Source organism: Bos taurus, chromosome 16 (assembly GCF_002263795.3).
Source record: "Bos taurus isolate L1 Dominette 01449 registration number 42190680 breed Hereford chromosome 16, ARS-UCD2.0, whole genome shotgun sequence".
In the NCBI taxonomy this organism is placed as follows: Eukaryota; Metazoa; Chordata; class Mammalia; order Artiodactyla; family Bovidae; genus Bos; species Bos taurus.
In genome coordinates this window covers 27,854,605-27,876,090 of record NC_037343.1, presented here as the reverse complement: position 1 = coordinate 27,876,090, position 21,486 = coordinate 27,854,605, and the positions used below count along the sequence as shown (strand labels likewise).

Sequence of the window (21,486 nt, the reverse complement as noted above, 5' to 3'; positions counted from 1 at the left end):
GTTTTAAAAATCTTCTCCTTCTCTCAGAAAGTTAATGTTAATCAAAACTTAATAGGATCCTAGCTACTTTCCCAGCTCTCAGGTGTGATGAAAAGAAAATGGGGTTTAAGGTCAGACAACCTGGGAGTCAAAGGCAGGTCTGGGACTGTTGTGTGACTATAGGTAAGACAGTTACCCTCTCTGAACCTCAGTCTCCTCACTTAGAAAATGGAAAAAAGAATCATATCAACGTCATAGGAATGTGAGGAAAGTCAAATGAGATGTAAAAACAGTCTGTAAAATGCAAAACACTATGAAAATGTGAATTGTTATTATTTACTGTTAAGAGAAATGATATCATATTTAACGCTCAATCCCAGTAAACAGAGTCCCTCAGGAAGCCCCGTATCTCTGTGTCCTCCTCCTTTTTAAGTTGGAAGTTGCTATTTACATTTTAACAGTCTTTTCACATCGGTATCTGCTATTATGTCATTTCAAATTGCTTTGGAAAGAGGTAAAGTATAAAAACAAACAACAGCTCCCGGACCATTTATCCTCTGCTCTCAGTTGCATTTGCAAGATGGCGGTAGGATCAGATCTGCTGTCTGCAGCCTGGAACCCAGGACTGGTTTCTCTGGTTGAAGGTAGCTGGTTATCTCAGGAATCGAATCAGAAATGATACTAACCAGCCCTAAAGGAAACTCTCCACCCCAACCACAGTTACTGAGCCAAGGGGAAGCCTGATCCCAAAAATATTGCCTTGAATCCTCTGGTTTCATACCTTCAACCTCAAAGCATAAATCTGCATTTTGTTTTCTGTAGAATTTTTAGAAGCAACGTGTCTTTTTGAAACTTTGCTTTCTCCACCTACCAGTTTACCATCTATATAGAGATGAAGCCAGCCTGTAACGGGTTTAAAATGAGACAGCCAGGTAGGCGAGACACTCAAGCAATCTCAGCGTTTTAAACACAGAATACATGTTACACAAACACCATTCATAAACCTGAGTCACAGACTTCAGAAGGAAGCTGGTACATGTATAAATAGCCTGTGTATGTCAAACACAAGAAAAGAAGGGAAGTTGGGGGAATAAGGTCAAAATCATGGTGCCCAATTTAAACATAATAAAAATCTCAGCCTTGTCATTATTTACAACCCCGAGTACAACTCCTACCCAAGAAGGAGAGAATGTCGAATGGAAAATTCTAAATGAACTAATGTCCTCGTGTTGAATCAAACAGCACGAATGATGCAGCAGCATCAATGCAGCTATAGTTATGTTGTCTCACTTCTCAGCAGCCGGATGCCCACAGCACAGAACTGCCACACCAGCTCTTTCTGGCCTCGGGACTGTTTGGGAAGCCTTAAAAGTTAGTAGTTTTGACTAGTGTTGATTAATTGACTCGCCTCCAATGGCCCTGTGATGGTTTGGGATGACAACAAAACAGTACAGTTTGTGGTGGCGAAGAATTAACACTTTGAACATGTCATCAGTATTTTAAAAAATCATTTTTCCTACAATTCCCCCCCTTCCCACTTCCCAGCCCCCACTCCTGATTTTGGCCATAATTCTTTACCAACATACCGCCCCCAAACTCAGTTCCCAACATCACTGGGCTCTTACAAAGCAGAGCAGAAAAATAGACACCCTTGCAGACTTAAGGCTGGTTACAGCCCAAGGCAAGTCTGCACACCTTCTAGGCCCCGCCCATCGAAGTGAAGGGCCTGGCCAGGGCTTGGAAGAAACACAAGCGTCTCAGGTAAGTCCATGACATCCTTGAGATCTTCAATCTGTCCCACAGATGCAGCCTTGACTCTGGGTCACCCGGTTCCTCAGAGGGCACCCTCCAGCCTTCCAGCCATCACACCCACAGACCAGGAACGCAGCATGAACTTCAGGGAGCCTTTCAATAAAGAGGATTCAGGAAGCAGCAATTCTCGTTCAGAAGAGGTTTCGTGTTTCATCACCCCACATGCCCCTGCTGCCCAGAAGGGATCTACAGGCCAAGTGTGGGGTGCGAACGCGGAAGACTGGTACACAGGGCGACCACACGTGTGACAGCGGGCTGGCTCGGGCGCTGGCTGCTGCCTGCTTCCGGCTCCCAATTCCGAGTATCTGCCCATCTCTGTCTGTCACATCCCCACACTGGTCCCTGCTCCTGTCACCAGCAGGATGGACTGCACAGCCTCGGGCCTCTCCCATCTCAGTCTCTGTGGATGTGCGTGGTCTTGGAGTTAAGAGCTCACTAAAGTGTAGATCATGCTGGATGCAAAAAGAAGAGGAAAAAAGACGGCATTAGTGGGAGCCTGCAAAGGACTTAGACGGCCCTTAAAAGAGGCACCTTCCAGAAGCCAGACCCCTGGCTTCTTTTTCATTCCTGTCACTAGAGCAACTTATCTGCTCCCCAAACTCTTCCCTCTTCTACTTCCCACCTCGTGTAACCATTGTTACGAGCCCACACTGTGCCCCTTGGATGAGAGATATGACTGCTCTGAGCGTCTCTCATTATTCTCAACAGGATAATGATTATGGCTGCTATTCCTCTTTTCTGCAATTGCAGGACAGGTCCCCAGGGGTCCGGGGTGCCGTGGATTCTTTATGCCACCAGCTGCCACATGCATATGTGATGGCCATGTCCAGGGGCTCCCAGATTATGCTGGTTAATATGTCAGTGCTGGGGAGAAGCTCACCATCATGACTGTAGGGACGTGTGTGTGAACACAGGCCCTCTGGGCTCACAAACTAAATGAATTCGTAAATGGTTAATTCCCTGGCCCTCTTGTTTTTAACAAAGTCCAGGCATTAAACATGCATTAAGAGTATGTGTCTTACGGTGGTGTTCTAACACCACTGAGGAGGGGGTCACACATCCCTGTACTCTTAGAAAGGGCTGCAAGCTAATTCTGCAACAAGGAAGAAGGTTCTATACCAAAATATACACTCTATCTGGCAGAAAGAAAAACAACTCTTTTACAATATAGAGAGAAGAAAGGAAAATCTAAGAAACAAAACCAAAGACAATGAAACTGAAGAATTTTGCTTCTAACCTTCTGCAGCTGCAAAGCCCCAACAAGGCCCTTCTGAGAAGCTCAAGTTCTGCCTTTGAGAACGAGGTACGCCTCATGCTCACAGAGCCTCACCGGTCAGGTCTGGAGCTAGAGCGGTCTTATTTGACATGGGGAAATACAGGGGTCGCTGAAAAGCGGATCACTCAAGGTCACACAGCAAGGCGAGGAGCCACGTCCCAAAACCAAAACCAGTGCTCCTTCCGTTATAACACTGAGCCTCACAGTATGTGTTCACTCACTTTCCTTCCCGCGTTCATTCAGTATTTATTGAGCGTCTCCTGAGTGCCAGTCCCTATTCTCAGTGCTGGGAAACAATGATGGAGTATGCAGCCCCATCCACTGCACTGAGGGAGGGTGTAGTTAAGCTGTAGCAATAATAAGGATTGAGCAAGCACCTACTATGTGCTGGGCACAACCAGGGCACTGCAGATACAGAGATGAATGAAACAGATGAAGTCTCTGCCATCAAGTACATCATAAATAACATAACCAGAGTGAGAGAAATGAACAGGAGGGGAGGCAGGCACAACCCAGAGCAACTGGTTAGGAGGGTGGTGCTCCTTAGGTATTAGTATCATTCTGGTTTACACCCTTAATTTTAAAAGGCCTTTATGCTGAACAGGCAGAATCCTCACTGGACTAACCAGTTTCTATTGGTTTTGATTTTAATATTAGCATTAGTATTAATATTCAATCAGTTCAGTTGCTCAGTTGTGTCCGACTCTTTGTGACCCCATGAATCGCAGCATGCCAGTCCTCCCTGTCCATTACCAACTCCTGGAGTTCAGCCAAACCCATGTCCATTGAGTCGGTGATGCCATCCAACCATCTCATGCTGTATCGTCCCCTTCTCCTCCTGCCCTCAATCTTTGCCAGCAGCAGGGTCTTTTCAAATGAGTCAGCTCTTCTCATGAGGTGGTCAAAGTATTGGAGTTTCAGCTTCAGCATCAGTCCTTCCAATGAATATTCAGGACTGATCTCCTTTAGGATGGACTGGTTGGATCTCCTTGCAGTCCAAGGGACTCTCAAGAGTCTTCTCCAACACCACAGTTCAAAAGCATCAATTCTTCGGCGCTCAGCTTTCTTTATAGTCCAACTCTCACATCTATACATGACCACAGGAAAAACCATAGCCTTGACTAGACGGACCTTTGTTGGCAAAGTAGTGTCTCTGCTTTTTAATATGCTGTCTAGGTTGGTCATAACTTTCCTTCCAAGGAGTACTGCTGCTGCTAAGTCGCTTTAGTTGTGTCCGACTCTGTGCGACCCCATGGACGGCAGCCCACCAGGCTCCCCTGTCCCTGGGATTCTCCAGGCAAGAACACTAGAGTGGGTTGCCATTTCCTTCTCCAATGCATGAAAGTGAAAAGTGAAAGTAAAGTCGCTCAGTTGTGTCCGACTCCCAGCGACCCCATGGACTGCAGCCTACCAGGCTCCTCCAGCCATGGGATTTTCCAGGCAAGAGTACTGGAATGGGGTGCCATTGCCTTCTCCACTTCCAAGGAGTAAGCGTCTTTTAATTTCATGGCTGCAGTCACTATCTGCAGTGATTTTGGAGCCCAGAATCTATAAGATCTCCTAGAACTAACACCCAAAAGAGATGTCCTTTTCATTATAGGGGACTGGAATGCAAAAGTAGGAAGTCAAGAAACACCTGGAGTAACAGGCAAATTTGGCCTTGGGGTACAGAATGAAGCAGGGAAAAAGCTAATAGAGTTCTGCCAAGAGAACGCACTGGTCATAGCAAACACCCTCTTCCAACAACACAAAAGAAGACTCTACACATGGACATCATCAGATGATCGACACCAAAATCAGATTGATTATATGCTTTGCAGCCAAAGATGGAGAAGCTCTATACAGTCAGCAAAAACAAGTTCAGGAGCTGACTGTGGCTCAGATCAAGAATTCCTTATTGCCAAATTCAGACTGAAATTGAAGAAAGTGGAGAAAACCACTAGACCATTCAGGTATGACCTAAATCAAATTCCTTACAGTGGAAGTGAGAAATAGATTTAAGGGACTAGATCTGATAGACAGAGTGCCTGATGCACTATGGATGGAGGTTCGTGACATTGTACAGGAGACAGGGATCAAGACCATCCCCAAGAAAAAGAAATGCAAAAAAGCAAAATGGCTGTCTGAGGAGGCTTTACATATAGCTGTGAAAAGAAGGGACGCAAAAAGCAAAGGAGAAAAAAAGTATTAATATTAAATAAGTAGCCCCTATCGTGGGGTTTCCTGGGTGGCGCTAGTGGTAAGGAATCCACTTGCCAATGCAGGAGATGAAAGAGACTCTGGTTTGACCCCTGGGTTAGGAAAACCTCCTGGAGGAGGGCATGGCAACCCACTCCAGTATTCCTGCCTGGAGAATCCCATGGACAGAGGGGCCTGGTGGGTTACGGTCCATAGGCTTGCAAAGAATCAGACACGATGGAAGTGACTTAGCACACATGCACAACCCCCATCACATGTAACCTGCAAAGGTCTCCTGCTCCACAAGACAACCTGAGGAGGGGGTGGCACTGGATGCTGGGGTGGTTCACGTGGCATAGGGGGCAGAGTCCAGGCTCTGGGGTCAACTGCTAATTGTCAGTTAGGACCTTCGACACATTTCTTAATCTCCATGATGTCATTAGGAACCCATCGGGAACCTCAAACTGTAAAATCCAAAGCCCCTCCTTTACAGGGTTCCCAGTGGCTGTCACTCGAGTCCGTCATTGTGCTTGACTCAGAAGCAGCTCTCCGTGCACATGGGTCCCCTTCTGTCCCTGTGAGAATGGCCTGGACTGACAGTCCTGTGCTCACCACAAGCCCTGGATCTAAGGAGCTGGGAGCCCCTGAGATATGAGAAACAGGGTCTGTAAGGAGCTCTGAAGAGCACCAAGAAGTCAGATTCAACAAAGAAGGCAGAACCCTGATTGCCACCCAGGGTCACAGTGAGGCGGGAGAAGCAGTTGTTTCCCCTTTTGTTTTGCAAACAAAGTCATTAACGAATGTAACATAAAGGCAGAGTCAAACTGAACTAAAGGACAGACAATCAGACAGAATGTCTGGAACATGGTCAGTTACAGGATGATCACAGCCATCTAACAGGCAGGAGCCCCAGCACTGCCCCCACAGCTCAGCAGACAGAAAGCAAAGTCATGAGGACTCCTATGCCTTCTTCCCTCCAGCACCTTACGTTCCAGCAGTTACTGCAACAAAACTGAAATGAGGGAGCTTGATCTGCCATCCAGACTAAAGCGGATCCCCAGTGAACAGGGCAGGATCGGGGGAAAGTTCTCTCCTTGTTCTGCTGGCTTTGAAGAGGGACAACACTGCCTCTGGGGCCAGGCCCCTCGCCTGTGATTCAGCAGCAGGGACTGCCCACAGCCCCACAAGGAAGCTGAGCACACTCCAGCGAGGAAACCTAACCTCTCTGTTAGCCCAAGGTGAGCAAATCGCTAAGCCCATGAAACCTTGAGTCACCTTCTGCAGGCTTCCCAAGATAAAAAGCAGTCTGAGCCAGCTTTCGTTAAGACACTTGGGCCAATCTGCTGGGCACCTTGAAAAGCTCCAGAGAGGCTTCAGAGACCCTTAGGCTCCTTTCAAATTGAAATAGGCAATGGACCAGGACATTCTATCCAGGAAGAGGACAGAAGTGTCACCCTGAGCCTGAACCAACCCTTGACTCCAACAAGACTGTGGTAAAAAAAAAAAAAAGAATGTGGTAGAATATTCTGAATCACCTCCAGGGCTGAGTTATTCCAGAAGGAGTTATAGATGCAGCGCTTCTGAGTCTTCTGGACCCTGCGGATGCAGAGACGAGAGGAGGTGGACCAAGCAGCATCTCCAGGATGATGTGTAGCCCTGCAATTCTGAATCAGCAGATCTGAGACCAAGAATCTGCTCTGTTAAAAAGCACACCCTCTTCACCCCCTGATCCTAAGGCAGAAGATCCAAAGACCACATTTCGATAAAGACTTTCCTAAAGATTCCCCTAAAGGAAATCAACCCTGAATGTTCACTGGAAGGACTGATGCTAAAGCTCCAATGCTTTGGCCACCTGATGGGAAGAGCCAATTCATTGACAAAGACCCTAATGCTAGGAAAGATTGAGGGAAGGAGGAGAAAAGGGTGACAGAGGATGAGATGGTTGGATGCTATCATTGACTCAATGGACATGAGTATGAGCAAACTCCGGGAGATGGTGAAGGACAGGGAAGCCTGGTGTGCTGCAGTCCATGGGGTCGCAAAGAGTCAAACACAAATAAGCAACTAAACAACAACAAAGATTTTCTAAGAGCCACCAGTTAAGAGCTCAGTCTTTGGGACTGAACTTGAGAGGGACTTCCAGCTTTGTCACTACGAGCTGTGACTGTGGGAAAATGATCTAATGTCTCAGACTCAGTTTTCTCATTGTCAACATGAGGGCGATAATAACATTTAGCTCATACACTAGGCAATATACATCAAGCTCTTAGCTCAAAGCATGGCTTGGCTTTTTAAAAATTTTTAATTGGAGGATAATTGCTTTACAATGTTGTGTTAATTTCTGCCATATATCAACATGAATGAATCAGTCATAGGTATACATACATATGTCCTCTCCCTTTTGAACTCCCCTCCTACCCCATTCCACCTCTTGAGGTTGTCAGAGAGCACTGGGTTTGAGCTCCATGTGTCACATAACAAATCCCCACTGGCTGTCTATTTTATATATGATAATGTACGTGTTTCCATTTTGCTCTTTCGTCTCTCCCTCTCCTTCCCACATTGTGCCCACATGTCTAGTCTATGCCTGTGTCCCCACTGCCACCCTGCAAATGTGAACCATCTTTCTAAATTCCACATATATGCATTCATATACAATATTTGTTTTTCTCTTTCTGACCTACTTCACATAGTATAATAGGCTCCAGGTTCGTTCACCTCATCAGAGCTGACTCAAATGCATTCCTTTTCATGGCTGAGTAATATTCCATTGTATATATGTACCACAACTTCTTTATCCATTCATCTGTTGATGGGCATCTAGGTTGCTTCCATGTCCTAGCTACTGTAAATAGTGCTGCAATGAACATTGGGGTACATGAGCCTCTTTCAGTTATGGTTTCCTCAGGGTTCAGTTCAGTTCAGTCGCTCAGTCATGTCCGACTCTTTGCGATCCCGTGAATCGCAGCACGCCAGGCCTCCCTCTCCATCACCAACTCCCGGAGTTCACTGAGACTCACGTCCGTCGATCAGTGATGCCATCCAGCCATCTCATCCTCTGTCATCCCCTTCTCCTCCTGCCCCCAATCCCTCCCAGCATCAGAGTCTTTTCCAATGGGTCAACTCTTCCCATGAGGTGGCCAAAGTACTGGAGTTTCAGCTTTAGCATCATTCCTTCCAAAGCAATCCCAGGGCTCATCTCCTTCAGAATGGACTGGTTGGATCTCCTTGCAGTGCAAGGGACTCTCAAGAGTCTTCTCCAACACCACAGTTCAAAAGCATCAATTCTTCGGCACTCAGCCTTCTTCACAGTCCAACTCTCACATCCATACATGACCACAGGAAAAACCATAGCCTTGACTAGATGAACCTTTGTTGGCAAAGTAATGTCTCTGCTTTTCAATATGCTATCTAGGTTGGTCATAACTTTCCTTCCAAGGAGTAAGTGTCTTTTAACTTCATGGCTGCAGTCATCATCTGCAGTGATTTTGGAGCCCAGAAAAATAAAGTCTGACACTGTTTCCACTGTTTCCCCATCTATTTCCCATGAAGTGATGGGACCAGATGCCGTGATCTTCGTTTTCTGAATGTTGAGCTTTAAGCAAACTTTTTCACTCTCCACTTTCACTTTCATCAAGAGGCTTTTTAGTTCCTCTTCATTTTCTGCCATAAGGGTGGTATCATCTGGATATCTGAGGTTATTGATATTTCTCCCAGCAATCTTGATTCCAGCTTGTGCTTCTTCCAGTCCAGCGTTTCTCATGATATACTGTGCATAGAAGTTAAATAAGCAGGGTGACAATATACAGCCCTGACATACTCCTTTTCCTATTTGGAACCAGTCTGTTGTTCTACGTCCAGTTCTAACTGTTGCTTCCTGACCTGCATACAAATTTCTCAAGAGGCAGGTCAGGTGGTCTGGTATTCCCATCTCTTTCAGAATTTTCCACAGTTTATTGTGATCCACACAGTCAAAGGCTTTGGCATAGTCAATAAAGCAGAAATAGATGTTTTTCTGGAACTCTATTGCTTTTTCCATGACCCATTGGATGTTGTCAATTTGATCTCTGGTTCCTCTGCCTTTTCTAAAACCAGCTTGAACATCTGGAAGTTCACAGTTCACGTATTGCTGAAGCCTGGCTTGGAGAATTTTGAGCATTACTTTACTAGCGTATGAGATGAGTGCAATTGTGTGGTAGTTTGAGCATTCTTTAGCATTGCCTTTCTTTGGGATTGGAATGAAAACTGACCTTTTCCAGTCCTATGGCCACTGCTGAGTTTTCCAAATTTGCTGGCATATTGAGTGCAGCACTTTCACAGCATCATCTTTCAGGATTTGAAATAGCTCAACTGGAATTCCATCACCTCCACTAGCTTTGTTCGTAGGGATGCTTTCTAAGGCCCACTTGACTTCACAGTCCAGGATGTCTGGCTCTAGGTCAGTGATCACACCATCGTGATTATCTGGGTCGTGAAGATCTTATTTGTACAGTTCTTCTGTGTATTCTTGCCACCTCTTCTTAATATCTTCTGCTTCTGTTAGGTCCATACCATTTCTGTCCTTTATTGAGCCCATCTTTGCATGAAATGGTCCCTTGGTATCTCTAATTTTCTTGAAGAGATCTCTAGTCTTTCCCATTCTGTTGTTTTCCTCAGGGTATATATGTGCAATAGTGGGATTGTTGGGTCATTTGATAGTTTTATTGCTAGTTTTTTAAGGAATCTCCATGCTGTTCTCCATAGTGGCTATATCACTTTACATTCCCATCAACAATGCAAGAGGGTTCCCTTTTCTCCACACCTTCTCCAGAATTTATTGTTTGTAGATTTTCAATGATGACCATTCTGACCAGTGTGAGGTGACACCTCATCATAGTTTTGATTTGCATTTCTCTAATAATGAGTAATGCTGAGCATCTTTTCATGCGTTTATTAGCCATCTGTATGTTTTCTTTGGAGAAATGTCTGTTTGGGTCTTCTGCCCACTTTTTGTTTGGGTTGTTTAAATACTGGGTAAATGCAGCTGCTTTCCGCCTGCCCCAGCCTAACCCAAACTCCAAGGCAGGCCCCTCTTCCTCGCCCAGCTACTGCCTACCAGACCACTTTGAGGATAGCGCTGGGTACCTGGAGATATTGTGGCCTGGTGCAGAGAGGGACAGGAGAGCAAAGTGACAGGTGAGACACCTCAGGGATGAGCCCAAAAGGAACAGGAAGGAGGAGGAGACATTTTCAGAAAAGGCACTTCCTGGGGAATCAAACCACAAGACAGTCTGTTTATAGCTATCCACTTCATTAGGATGTTCTACTCAGAAGTGAAGTGAAAAGAGGGGAGACTCTCGAAACAGAATTACAAAGTCAGCATGTTTTATTTAATTAGAGTGGTGTTACATAATACTGGGAGAATTGTGAGTATAAGCATTTAAGGACCCAAAATGCCCATTTGTGAAGCGTGACTGCCCCAGGGGGTCTCTGTTATGGTTCCCAAGAATGCTTTCACATGAAACTGGGGGTCAAGGGGCGATAAGGCTATGCATCCACGGCCACTGGTGAACTGACTGTCTGAGCTGTGGAGCTGCTGGGGGCAGGGAGCCCTGTGGAGGAGAAACCAAGTGCACTTTACCAACAATCTCCTAAGAGGGGTTGGCAGAATGTGTTTTCACTGTGTAGCTCAAAGGCTGCAACTGTCAGCTGGCAAGGTAGGACCTTGTGCCCCTCCCTCTCCTTCATACAGAAACTGTTAGATGGCTCCAACCGTCCCTGACAGGCCAGGACTCCAATGCTCAAAGGCCTGATATCCCCTCCACTTGCTACAGGAGTCAAATCCATAAAGAAGAGCAGAAACTCACCAGTAAAGGTAGTAGAAGAAGGAGAGGAGATAGAAGGCCAGCTTACACCACGCCTCCTTCTGACAGTAACTCAAGGTGTCTGCGTTCATGACCACCGGTGGGTCATAGGCGAGCTCGGAGCTGTCTGCTGGACAGTGGAAATACCTGCAGGGAGAGCAGACAGGCTGTCATCGGTTCTGAGACCTGGGAGGGACATGGGAAGTCACCTGGGCTGAGTCCTCCTGATGCCTGGCTTCCCTCTGAGGAGTCACTGCCAAGCAGTCATCTGCATTCTGCCAGAATCACTGCCCAAAATACAGCCCAGGAATCACTAAACAGTGGCTCAACCACTATCCTCCAGCAGATGGTAACACCCGAGTATGCAGATCCACCAGCGTCACATTCGCCCCACACACAGGTGACAGAAGGAAACCATGTCACTTGGGAGGTACCAGGAAGAGCCTCCTTTCTCCAGGGATGTGGGTGGGTGAAGGGTGGTCTGTGTTGTGGGCAGGTCGGGGGGGTGGTGGTGTCTGTTATGTGTACAGATCTGGGCATCACTAGGGGCACAGGTGTGTGTGGACGTCAGTTGCATCTCTGCCTCCCAGTGTTGCTGTACCATAATTTTACCATAAATATTCATTACTTCGGATTAAACAATTCCTTTTGGATTATCCTCCTCCCAGACCCTCTTTTAAAATCCCGGATACTCTGGAAGGGACATCACATTCCCACTTGAGTGCGGAGGAGTTTACAGGTAATTTTCTCCTTGAGAGAAGGACGAAAATTATAAAAAGAACATCGGCCATTGCAGGGAGAGAGCTGCTCCAGAGGGAAACGGGGTGAACCCAGAGAGCGCTGGGAGGAGGGGGCAAATGCAGACTTGGTGTCATCTTCAAAACATCGCCTTGGCGCAGCGTGAACCCGCTGTGCTCACAGGAGGGGAGAGACTCCAGCTGTGCTGGGTGAGACCTCGGGAAGTGGTCAGGCAGGAGGTGAGTCTTGCCCCTGAGGCTGTCCATCTGTCTGGCCCTTACAAAGACACTGCCCCCAGGGTCTCAGCCAGCACCTCATTCAAAGCCAGAGAACAAAGTGCAGCTGAAATCGCTCTGCAGCTGCTTTTTTGTCAGCCTGGTGAGGGAATCAGGAAGCCGGGTGCAAATTAGTGGCTCCTGTGAGGCTCTGGGTCCCGCCGTGGTCCTCGAGGGAAATGGAGGACCAGGCGAGGGGTCTGATGGGCTTAATCACACCGGCTTTGAAGAGCATCCCCGTAACGCAGCAACTCCCGGAGCTGGTATTTCAGTTCCCTCTTCATCCCCTTCAGAGGACTGCGCTGACATTATCTGTCATCCACGCTGTGCCGAGAGGAAATCACAAGCCAGATTCAATGACATCTGCCAGCTCACAGCCCTCCAGGCCACTCACCGCTCCTCTTCCTTGGAGCAGATTTCAAAACCTATTTGCTTTTGCTGTGGCCTTGTTCCCAGGTGACATCATTAAGTGGAGGCAAGGGTGGCAGGGGGGCTGAGTGGCTCAGGGACTGAGCTTCTTTGGGTCAGCCATTAACCTCTCTGAACCCCAACTTTCACATCTGTAAAATGGGACTGAAACTGCTTACTCCAAAGGGCTGCTGTGAAAACTGTGTGAAGTGATGGGTCCAAATAATCTCAAAGAACAGATGCTGAACAAAAGTCCTGCTGTTCTACTTGCAATTAAGCGAACTGAGAGCTAAGCAGAGGGGGCTTTAACTGCCCTAGAAACATCGCTGGGCTGGACCTTCGGAGAGGAGAGGTGGGCAGAAAGGAAAGAGAGGGGGGTTCAAGGACTCTGATTTGTAAAGGACACTTCCCTTCCTCAATCCTTTTTCTTTCATTTTCTGGGTACTTACAAACTGCCAGAACTAGGCTAGATCTGTCAGGGATTCAAAAACATAAGGCTAACTTCCTACTGGCAAGAAGACTGCAGTCACTTCCTTATACACAGAAATGTTCCAGTGTAACGGCATGGCTGGCTCTCCCTCCCTTCCTTGTGGAGGGGTGAGAGCCCTAAGAATCAGTGCACTAACCAAACTTCGGCAAATAAACCACATTTTTGATACCCTGGATTAACAACGAAGTGTTTGAAGAACTTTGGGATAAATGACTTTTAGAGGGAGAAGAGCCAGCCGTCAGGTGACAAGGACATGACCTGTGTTCCCTACAGAAATGGACCTGCCATGTCCCAGCTGAGTAATGCTGGGTTGTGACTCAACCTTGGTAAGTCTTTGTGACCTGTGTGTACAACCCACCTTTTTGTTGTGGATATTGGAGGAGGCAGACATGAAAAGTCTCTGGGTGGGTACTCAATCCATTTCAACACCATAATGTTTCTATTTGACTTCTCTTTAAATTCAGATTTTAGTAGGTTCGGTTTAGTTCAGTTCAGTCGCTCAGTCGTGTCCGACTCTTTGCGACCCCATGAATCGCAGCACACCAGGCCTCCCTGTCCATCACCAACTCCTAGAGTTCACTGAGACTCACATCCATCGAGTCAGTGATGCCATCCAGCCATCTCATCCTCTGTCGTCCCCTTCTCCTCCTGCCCCCAATCCCTCCCAGCATCAGAGTCTTTTCCAATAAGTCAACTCTTCGCATGAGGTGGCCAAAGTACTGGAGTTTCAGCTTTAGCATCATTCCTTCCAAAGAAATCCCAGGGCTGATCTCCTTCAGAATGGACTGGTTGGATCTCCTTGCAGTGCAAGGGACTCTCAAGAGTCTTCTCCAACACCACAGTTCAAAAGCATCAATTCTCCGGCGCTCAGCCTTCTTCACAGTCCAACTCTCACATCCATACATGACCACAGGAAAAACCATAGCCTTGACTAGATGGACCTTTGTTGGCAAAGTAATGTCTCTGCTTTTCAATATCCTATCTAGGTTGGTCATAACTTTTCTTCCAAGGAGTAAGCGTCTTTTAATTTCATGGCTGCAATCACCATCTGCAGTGATTTTGGAGCCCAGAAAAATAAAGTCTGACACTGTTTCCACTGTTTCCCCATCTATTTCCCATGAAGTAATGGGACCAGATGCCGTGATCTTCGTTTTCTGAATGTTGAGCTTTAAGCCAACTTTTTCACTCTCCACTTTCACTTTCATCAAGAGGCTTTTTAGTTCCTCTTCACTTTCTGCCATAAGGGTGGTGTCATCTGGATATCTGAGGTTATTGATATTTCTCCCAGCAATCTTGATTCCAGCTTGTGCTTCTTCCAGTCCAGCGTTTCTCCTGATGTACTCTGCATAGAAGTTAAATAAGCAGGGTGATAATATATAGCCTTGACGTACTCCTTTTCCTATTTGGAACCAGTCTGTTGTTCCATGTCCAGTTCTAACTGTTGCTTCCTGACCTGCATACAAATTTCTTAAGAGGCAGGTCAGGTGGTCTGGTATTCCCATCTCTTTCAGAATTTTCCACAGTTTATTGTGATCCACACAGTCAAAGGCTTTGGCATAGTCAATAAAGCAGAAATAGATGTTTTTCTGTAACTCTCTTGCTTTTTTGATGATCCAGCGGATGTTGGCAATTTGGTCTCTGGTTCCTCTGCCTTTTCTAAAACCAGCTTGAACATCTGGAAGTTCATGGTTCACTTATTGCTGAAGCCTGGCTTGGAGAATTTTGAGCATTACTTTACTAGCGTGTGAGACGACTGCAATCCCTGACCTCGGACGTGGGGTAGCTCCTCTTGGCTGCCTCCCCTTGGGCATGGGGTCCTCCCGGCTTCTGCCCCTGACCTCGGACGTGGGGTAGCTTTTAGTAGGTTACCTTTACATAAAAGGACTTTCGTATGTAACTGAATCATCTTCATTCCTCCCTAAACCTGCATCCTGCTCTTGGTCACCTCCTAGCAACCCAGCCTTGACATGCCCCCTCTTCTTCACCTCCTGTTTCCAATTATTGGCCAAATTATGTCCAGTTTACCTCTCCAGACCTCTCCCCCTCTTCTCTCTTCATCCCAACTTCCATTACCTGGGACAAGCCTTCATTCTTTCCACCTGGAATTTCACCAGAACCTCCTAATTAGATTTCGTCCTTAAAATTTCACCCTCCTACCCAGCCTTCCCGCTGCTGTCAGGGTCAACCATCCTAAAAATCGGATCCGGCAATGTCATTTTCCTCCTGGAAAGCTCCTGAGAGAGAGCCATTCCCTACAGAAGAAACGTTTCCAACTTCCTGCCAAGTCATTTCAGACCCTCCACACCTGATCCCCAGCTGCCAACGCCATCTCTGCTCCCTTTCATCTCAGGACCCCACAGCCAACCACACTGAACAACCGCTGCTCCCCAGAACACCAGGAGCTCTCTTACCTCTGAGCCTTTGCACAGGCTAGTCCCTTAACCTCGAATGTGCTTTTCCAGATTTCCCAGTGCTGCCCCTCCATTCCTCTACATTCTACCCATGCTCCTCATACACCTGGTAAGAATATATTTCCCTCCACCACTAGGGTATATATTCCTTGAAGGTAATATTATATTTTACATTCATCTTGGAATCCCCCACAATGTCTGGCCCATAGTGTGTCTTCCATATGTTTGCTAAATGAAGGAGTGAATGTTCCAGACGTGACTAAATACAGGTTATACTGTATGGTATGATGACAATGATTAAATGTTTGTGGGGGATCAAAAGTGTGGCTCATTTATCTGTACAATTGCATCTTTTACTACTTTGGTATACGCTTCCCCCACCCCCAACCCACCTTCTATACCCATATGGTGATTCTCTTTTACAAAAAGCCCAAATCATATGATCTGATGCATGGTCTTAGCAGGGAATAGAACATTTAAAATCAGAACTGTCCCAGAAAATGTAGCCCATCTGGTAGGTGGGTTATTTTTATTAAGATATAATTCATATGCCAAAAAATTCACCTTTTAAAAGTATACAATTCAGTGGTTTTTAACATACTCACAGCATTGTACAACATCACCAGTATCTAATTTCAGAACATTTTCATCAATTTCAAAAGAAAATAGCGTACCCATCAGCAGTCACTCCTCACTCCCACTCCCTTCCAGCCCCTGGCAATCACCACTCCACTTTCCATCTCTATAGATCTGCCTATTTCGGACATTTCTTATAAATGGCTTTTTGTGATTGGCTTCTTTCCTTGTAGCTCAGCTGGTAAAGAATCCACCTGCAATGTGGAAGACCTGGGTTCAATCCCTGGGTTGGGAAGATCCCTTGGAGAAGGGAAAGGTTACCCACTCCAGTATTCTGGCCTGGAGAATTGCATGGGGTCGAAAAGAGTATTCTGGCCTGGAGAATTTCCATGGGGTCGCAGACAGTCAGACATGACTGAGCGACTTTCACTTCACTTCTTTCACTTGTAATATGTTCAGGCTTTGTCCATGGTGTTGCATGTATCAGCACTTTATTGGTTTTCATTGCTCAGTAACACTCCGTTGTAAGGATATTTCACATTTCATTTGTTCATTCATCTTTTGATGGACATTTGGGTTGTGTCTTTGTTGTTGTTGTTTTTTAGTCACTGAGTTGTGTCTAACTCTTTGCGACCCCATGGACTGTAGCCAGCCAGATTCCTCTGTCCATGGGGTCTTCCAGGCAAGAAAACGAGTGGGTTGCCATTTCTTTCTCCAGGGGATCTTCCTGACCCAGGGATCAAACCCACATTTCTTATGTCTCCAGCATTGGCAGGTGGATTCTAGATTGCTGAGCCACCAGGGAAGCCTTGGTTTTGTCTACTTTGTGGCTACTGTGAATAATGCTATCAGATCAGATCAGATCAGTCGCTCAGTCGTGTCTGACTCTTTGCGACCCCATGAATCGCAGCACGCCAGGCCTCCCTGTCCATCACCAACTCCCGGAGTTCACTGAGACTCACGTCCATCAAGTCAGTGATGCCATCCAGCCATCTCATCCTCTGTCGTCCCCTTCTCCTCCTGCCCCCAATCCCTCCCAGCATCAGAGTCTTTTCCAATGAGTCAACTCTTCGCATGAGGTGGCCAAAGTACTGGAGTTTCAGCTTTAGCATCATTCCTTCCAAAGAAATCCCAGGGCCGATCTCCTTCAGAATGGACTGGTTGGATCTCCTTGCAGTGCAAGGGACTCTCAAGAGTCTTCTCCAACACCACAGTTCAAAAGCATCAATTCTTCGGTGCTCAGCCTTCTTCACAGTCCAACTCTCACATCCATACATGACCACAGGAAAAACCATAGCCTTGATTAGACGGACCTTTGTTGGCAAAGTAATGTCTCTGCTTTTGAATATGCTATCTAGGTTGGTCATAACTTTCCTTCCAATGGCTGCAGTCACCATCTGCAGTGATTTGGGAGCTCAAAAAAATAAAGTCTGACACTGTTTCCACTGTTTCCCCATCTATTTCCCATGAAGTGATGGGACTAGATGCCATGATCTTCGTTTTCTGAATGGTGAGCTTTAAGCCAACTTTCTCACTCTCCACTTTCACTTTCATCAAGAGGCTTTTGAGTTCCTCTTCACTTTCTGCCATAAGGGTGGTATCATCTGCATATCTGAGGTTATTGATATTTCTCCCGCCAATCTTGATTCCAGCTTGTGTTTCTTCCAGTCCAGCGTTTCTCATGATGTACTCTGCATATAAGCCTTTAATGCTGATCTGTGAGGGTTGAGGCTGTGGTTAGTGGAATCTATAGGAAGAACCTTCCCTTACTGGACTGCTATCTGAGAGCAACTTGCAGAGAAGGCTTTGGGGTAAGGGTAACCTGGGAAGGGGTGAGAGGAAGGCACAGCTGGCTGGTCCATGTGGGGGATGTCATCTCTACATGGCAGGCTGCCTGAGCAGGAAAGGGAAGGATGGAGCAGTCCCAAGCAGACTTACCTCCAGAAGTGATAGAAGAGTAGAGGGACATTCAGCCCCAGGGTGAGCCACTCCTGAGCACACAGGAACATGATGCAGAAGAGGCTGTGGATGGAATATTCTGGCAGCACCAGCTGAAGAGGAAGCAGAGACACAGGCCTGAGTGAGAGGGAGGAGAAGTCCCACTCCGGCCTCCACAGCATCTGATGTCTGCCTGGATACTGCCTCCAACATGCTGATGACACACAGCCCCTACCCCCACACAGCATCACAGAGTCACTGCCCCCGGCCATTTCTGGTAAGTTCTCCTCTTTATGTGACCAGAGCCATGCTTTATACCTAGCCCTAAACGGACAGAGACCCTCAGCACCCTACATACCAGAACAGGGCACTTGCTTCAGAGGGTCACCCATGGATGACCCCCTGGGAGAAGCAGAAGAGGCCATCCAGCCCCTGTGATGTCTGACCCCGGGCAGGACCCACTGGAAGAACACTGATAGGGTTTTCAGTGATTCAACAACTGCCCTGCTCCTGTTTCACATATAGAGACTCACAAACCTAAAGCAAATATTAATATGTGTGCATGCGTCCTAAGTCACTTCAGTTGTATCCAACTATTTAGTTCAAATAAAGGAGACTTGGGGAAACGGCATTTTGCTTGATGGTGGATGGATCCAGAAGAACCTGAAAAGAACGACATGTAATGATAAAAGAGGGAAACTTTAGCCTCCAGAGGGAAAAGAGTCTGGTCCAGATCAAGAAGGATCAGACGGTAGAATGTGACCAGCAGGAAGACTAAACCTCCCAACCCCAATCTACCCACACTGGTATAAATGGTAAAAAGAGCTCAACGACTGTGAACCACCCCCTCCTAAGGGTGGTTACATCTTAACAGAAAGTAAAGCTGAAACAGAAATCAAAGTGACTATAAAAGAGAAATCTGGTACCCAAGCAAGTAGCAAGGAAACCCTAAAACAGAGATATAAATGCACCATCTTTCTCACTCATAGAGGAATAAATATTTAATGAATGAGTATTTAATGAATGTATACATCTATGTCGGGACGGGGGGTGGTTAGTCTCTGGGCATTGTTTAGACCATGATGAATGCCTTGATCCAGCTAGCATAGTCTAACCATCCTTCAAGACCTGTCTCAAACACCACTTTCTAATGGAAGCTCTGCCCATCCCACCACACTGTCCCCTCCTCCCTAAAGGTCTCAGCCCCGCAGGATGCTTTCTGACCCTCACCCAGGGGATTCTCCAGGTCCGTGATGGAGTCATGACGTTCCTCCCACCTCTCAACACACCTAGATCTCTTCCAGGATCTACTCCACAAGTCTATAAACTGTCCTGGCCAAACTCTATTTTCTATTCTTTTCTCATCTCCATTTGCACAGTGCTTTTTTGCACTTAGTAGAGACTTAGCAAGTATTTGACAAAATCAGTTGAACTGACCATGCGCACATGGCTGGAGCATGGCTGGGTGGCATCAGGTGTGCAGCCTGTGGCCACAAACCAAAATTCCTCTGGATGGGAAATAAACTGCCTCTAACTGTCCCATCTGGGGGAAAGCACACGACCTTGGTCTCTTTCGTCTCTCACTTTAGTCAGATTATCCAACTGCCCCAGATGACAGATATAGTGAGGGACACGCATTTGGAATAAATACATGCAGAGGCACATGTGGAAGAAATGCATTTTGTAAGTGGCATCTTCTTTCTTCTCAAGTCCAGAGAAGAATGAACTGCATTGACCCACATCTTATAATTCTCAGGCAGTAATCCTAGAATCAACTTACAAGAGCCAGCAGTGACCTCAGTGGGGGAACTGGGCACAGCCAGCCCCTGTGAGCCTGGACCATCTGGTAGGAGGGGGTATGTCCCATCATTTCTCCTCCCAGGACCTTGCAGCCATCTTTACCAACCCCATCTGTGCCCAGCCAAGCCTCCTCCTTACCTCCTCCTGCTTAAAGAGAAAACCCCCCTCCTCCCTCCTCCAGTTCTCAGCCTGCCAGCTCCAGGGGGCAGTGGCTGTGACCTCTACTACTTACATCTCTTCATTTTTTAATCATCAATTTCAGACACTTATGCCGAGGTAATTAACATGTTAAGAGACAGCCACTACGGGCCTGGATCATCCCCGTCTGCAGCTCCAGTGACAAATCTCCGACTGATTACAGGCCCCCCTATTCATCACCATCACTGCTTCTCTCTTCGGAGCTTGATTTATAGTGGAAGCTGCAACCTTCTGAGCAGGGAGGCTTCGTCACTGTCACCACACGGAGGAGAACTGCTTAATGGAGGCCACCTGGGTGCACAGGGGATAAAAGCTGAGAATCCGTGCTGCTCTTGGTGGCTTCTCCCTGCTGCCTCTGCCTAACACTGAGCAGCACCCTTGCAGGTGGGACAGCAAGGGTGCCCTTTATGTCCACGCACTGTTTTTCTCCTGCTTCCCCAGGAGGTCCCTGTTCTGTGGCGGGGACTGTTCCTCTTGGACCCACTGAACCTTGGCCAGGCCACGTGCTCCGGACCTGCACAGTGGGCGTTACTGCTGCCCCCTACCCCCCAACCCCACCCCGGCTCCCCTCCACTCCCACCCCCCTACTCCCACCCCCCTGCCCCCGCCCCTCACACTTCCTGCGTCTGCCCTTGGGATGTCACTGGGTGGGGCTGAAGGGCTGTGAGCAGAATCGGCTGGAGGATTTACCAGCCAAAACAAAGCACTCTGGGGTCTCTTTCTCTCCCCTATGACACAGCAAAACACACTTAGGGTGGGGGGTCCTCCATCATCCTGAAGCCATTAGTGAGGAGAGAGGTGCTGGGGCAGCCAGGGATGGACACCCAGCATGAACAAGAAAGAAATGCAGTTTGGAGGGTTTGGTTTGGTTTGTGTTTTTGTTGGGTGTTTGGTTTTGTTTTTTATGGTTGTTTGGTTTGTTTGTTTGGCCAAGTCATGCAGCATGCAGGATCTTAGTTCCCTGATCAGAATTCCAATCCACCTGCAGTCTTAACCACTGCACTGCATTCTATGCTACTGAGATTTGGGAGCTGTTTCTTACCATAGCATCATTTAACCCATCTTGTCTGGTACAGAATGAGTAATCAGTGGGAAGAGCAAAGTGGTGACTCCTCCTGATGAGCAGCCCGCCCTTGCTTTCACCAGCACTGGGTACACTGAGGCAGGGGCTGAATGATCACCAAGTGGGCACAATGCTTATTTTCTGTGTGGGCTGTTTGGACTAGCTGCCCCATCCCAACCCTGCTTATCTCACTCTTCTACAAAGACTGTCCCTGAACCTCCTGGGCCAACTACAGGAACACTGAGGGGAGCACTGACTGTCCCCCCACCATCCTGAGTCATCCCCTTCAATGGAAAATACTGTTTCCTTCATAAGACAAGCTGTTGAATGGTGCCAATCTCATTCTTTCATACAACAAACAGAGGAACTGCTTCACACAGGCCCCAGTCTATTGAATTCCTGTCTCATTACGCCTTGCTTTACAGAGTCATAAATACTAAATAAGTGGTCTCAATACAGGTATTGTGAGATTGCTGTAAAGACTGCAATTCACTCCAACCA

General features: G+C 47.1%; 1 protein-coding gene across 39 annotated transcripts in view; it reads right to left on the bottom strand.

Annotated features, from left to right (window-relative positions):
• Positions 1-295: 295 nt before the first annotated feature.
• The window catches only part of CNIH3 (cornichon family AMPA receptor auxiliary protein 3), a 157,373-nt gene continuing 136,182 nt past the window's right edge, over positions 296-21,486 (bottom strand). For 31 of the 39 annotated variants that reach the window (XM_024976475.2, XM_024976471.2, XM_059875510.1 and 28 more), the window contains 4 exons: positions 17,925-18,037; positions 11,092-11,235; positions 6,781-6,841; positions 296-2,243 (listed from right to left, as the gene is read on the bottom strand). In XM_024976475.2, the coding sequence (XP_024832243.1) occupies positions 1,923-2,243; positions 6,781-6,841; positions 11,092-11,235; positions 17,925-18,037 (639 nt within the window). In that variant the 3' untranslated portion in view covers positions 296-1,922. Of the gene's footprint in view, positions 2,244-6,780; positions 6,910-10,568; positions 10,837-11,091; positions 11,236-15,896; positions 17,703-17,924; positions 18,038-18,461; positions 19,919-21,486 lie in introns of those variants that run through there. The other 8 variants (XM_024976495.2, XM_024976498.2, XM_024976491.2 and 5 more) reach the window with 7 other exon arrangements.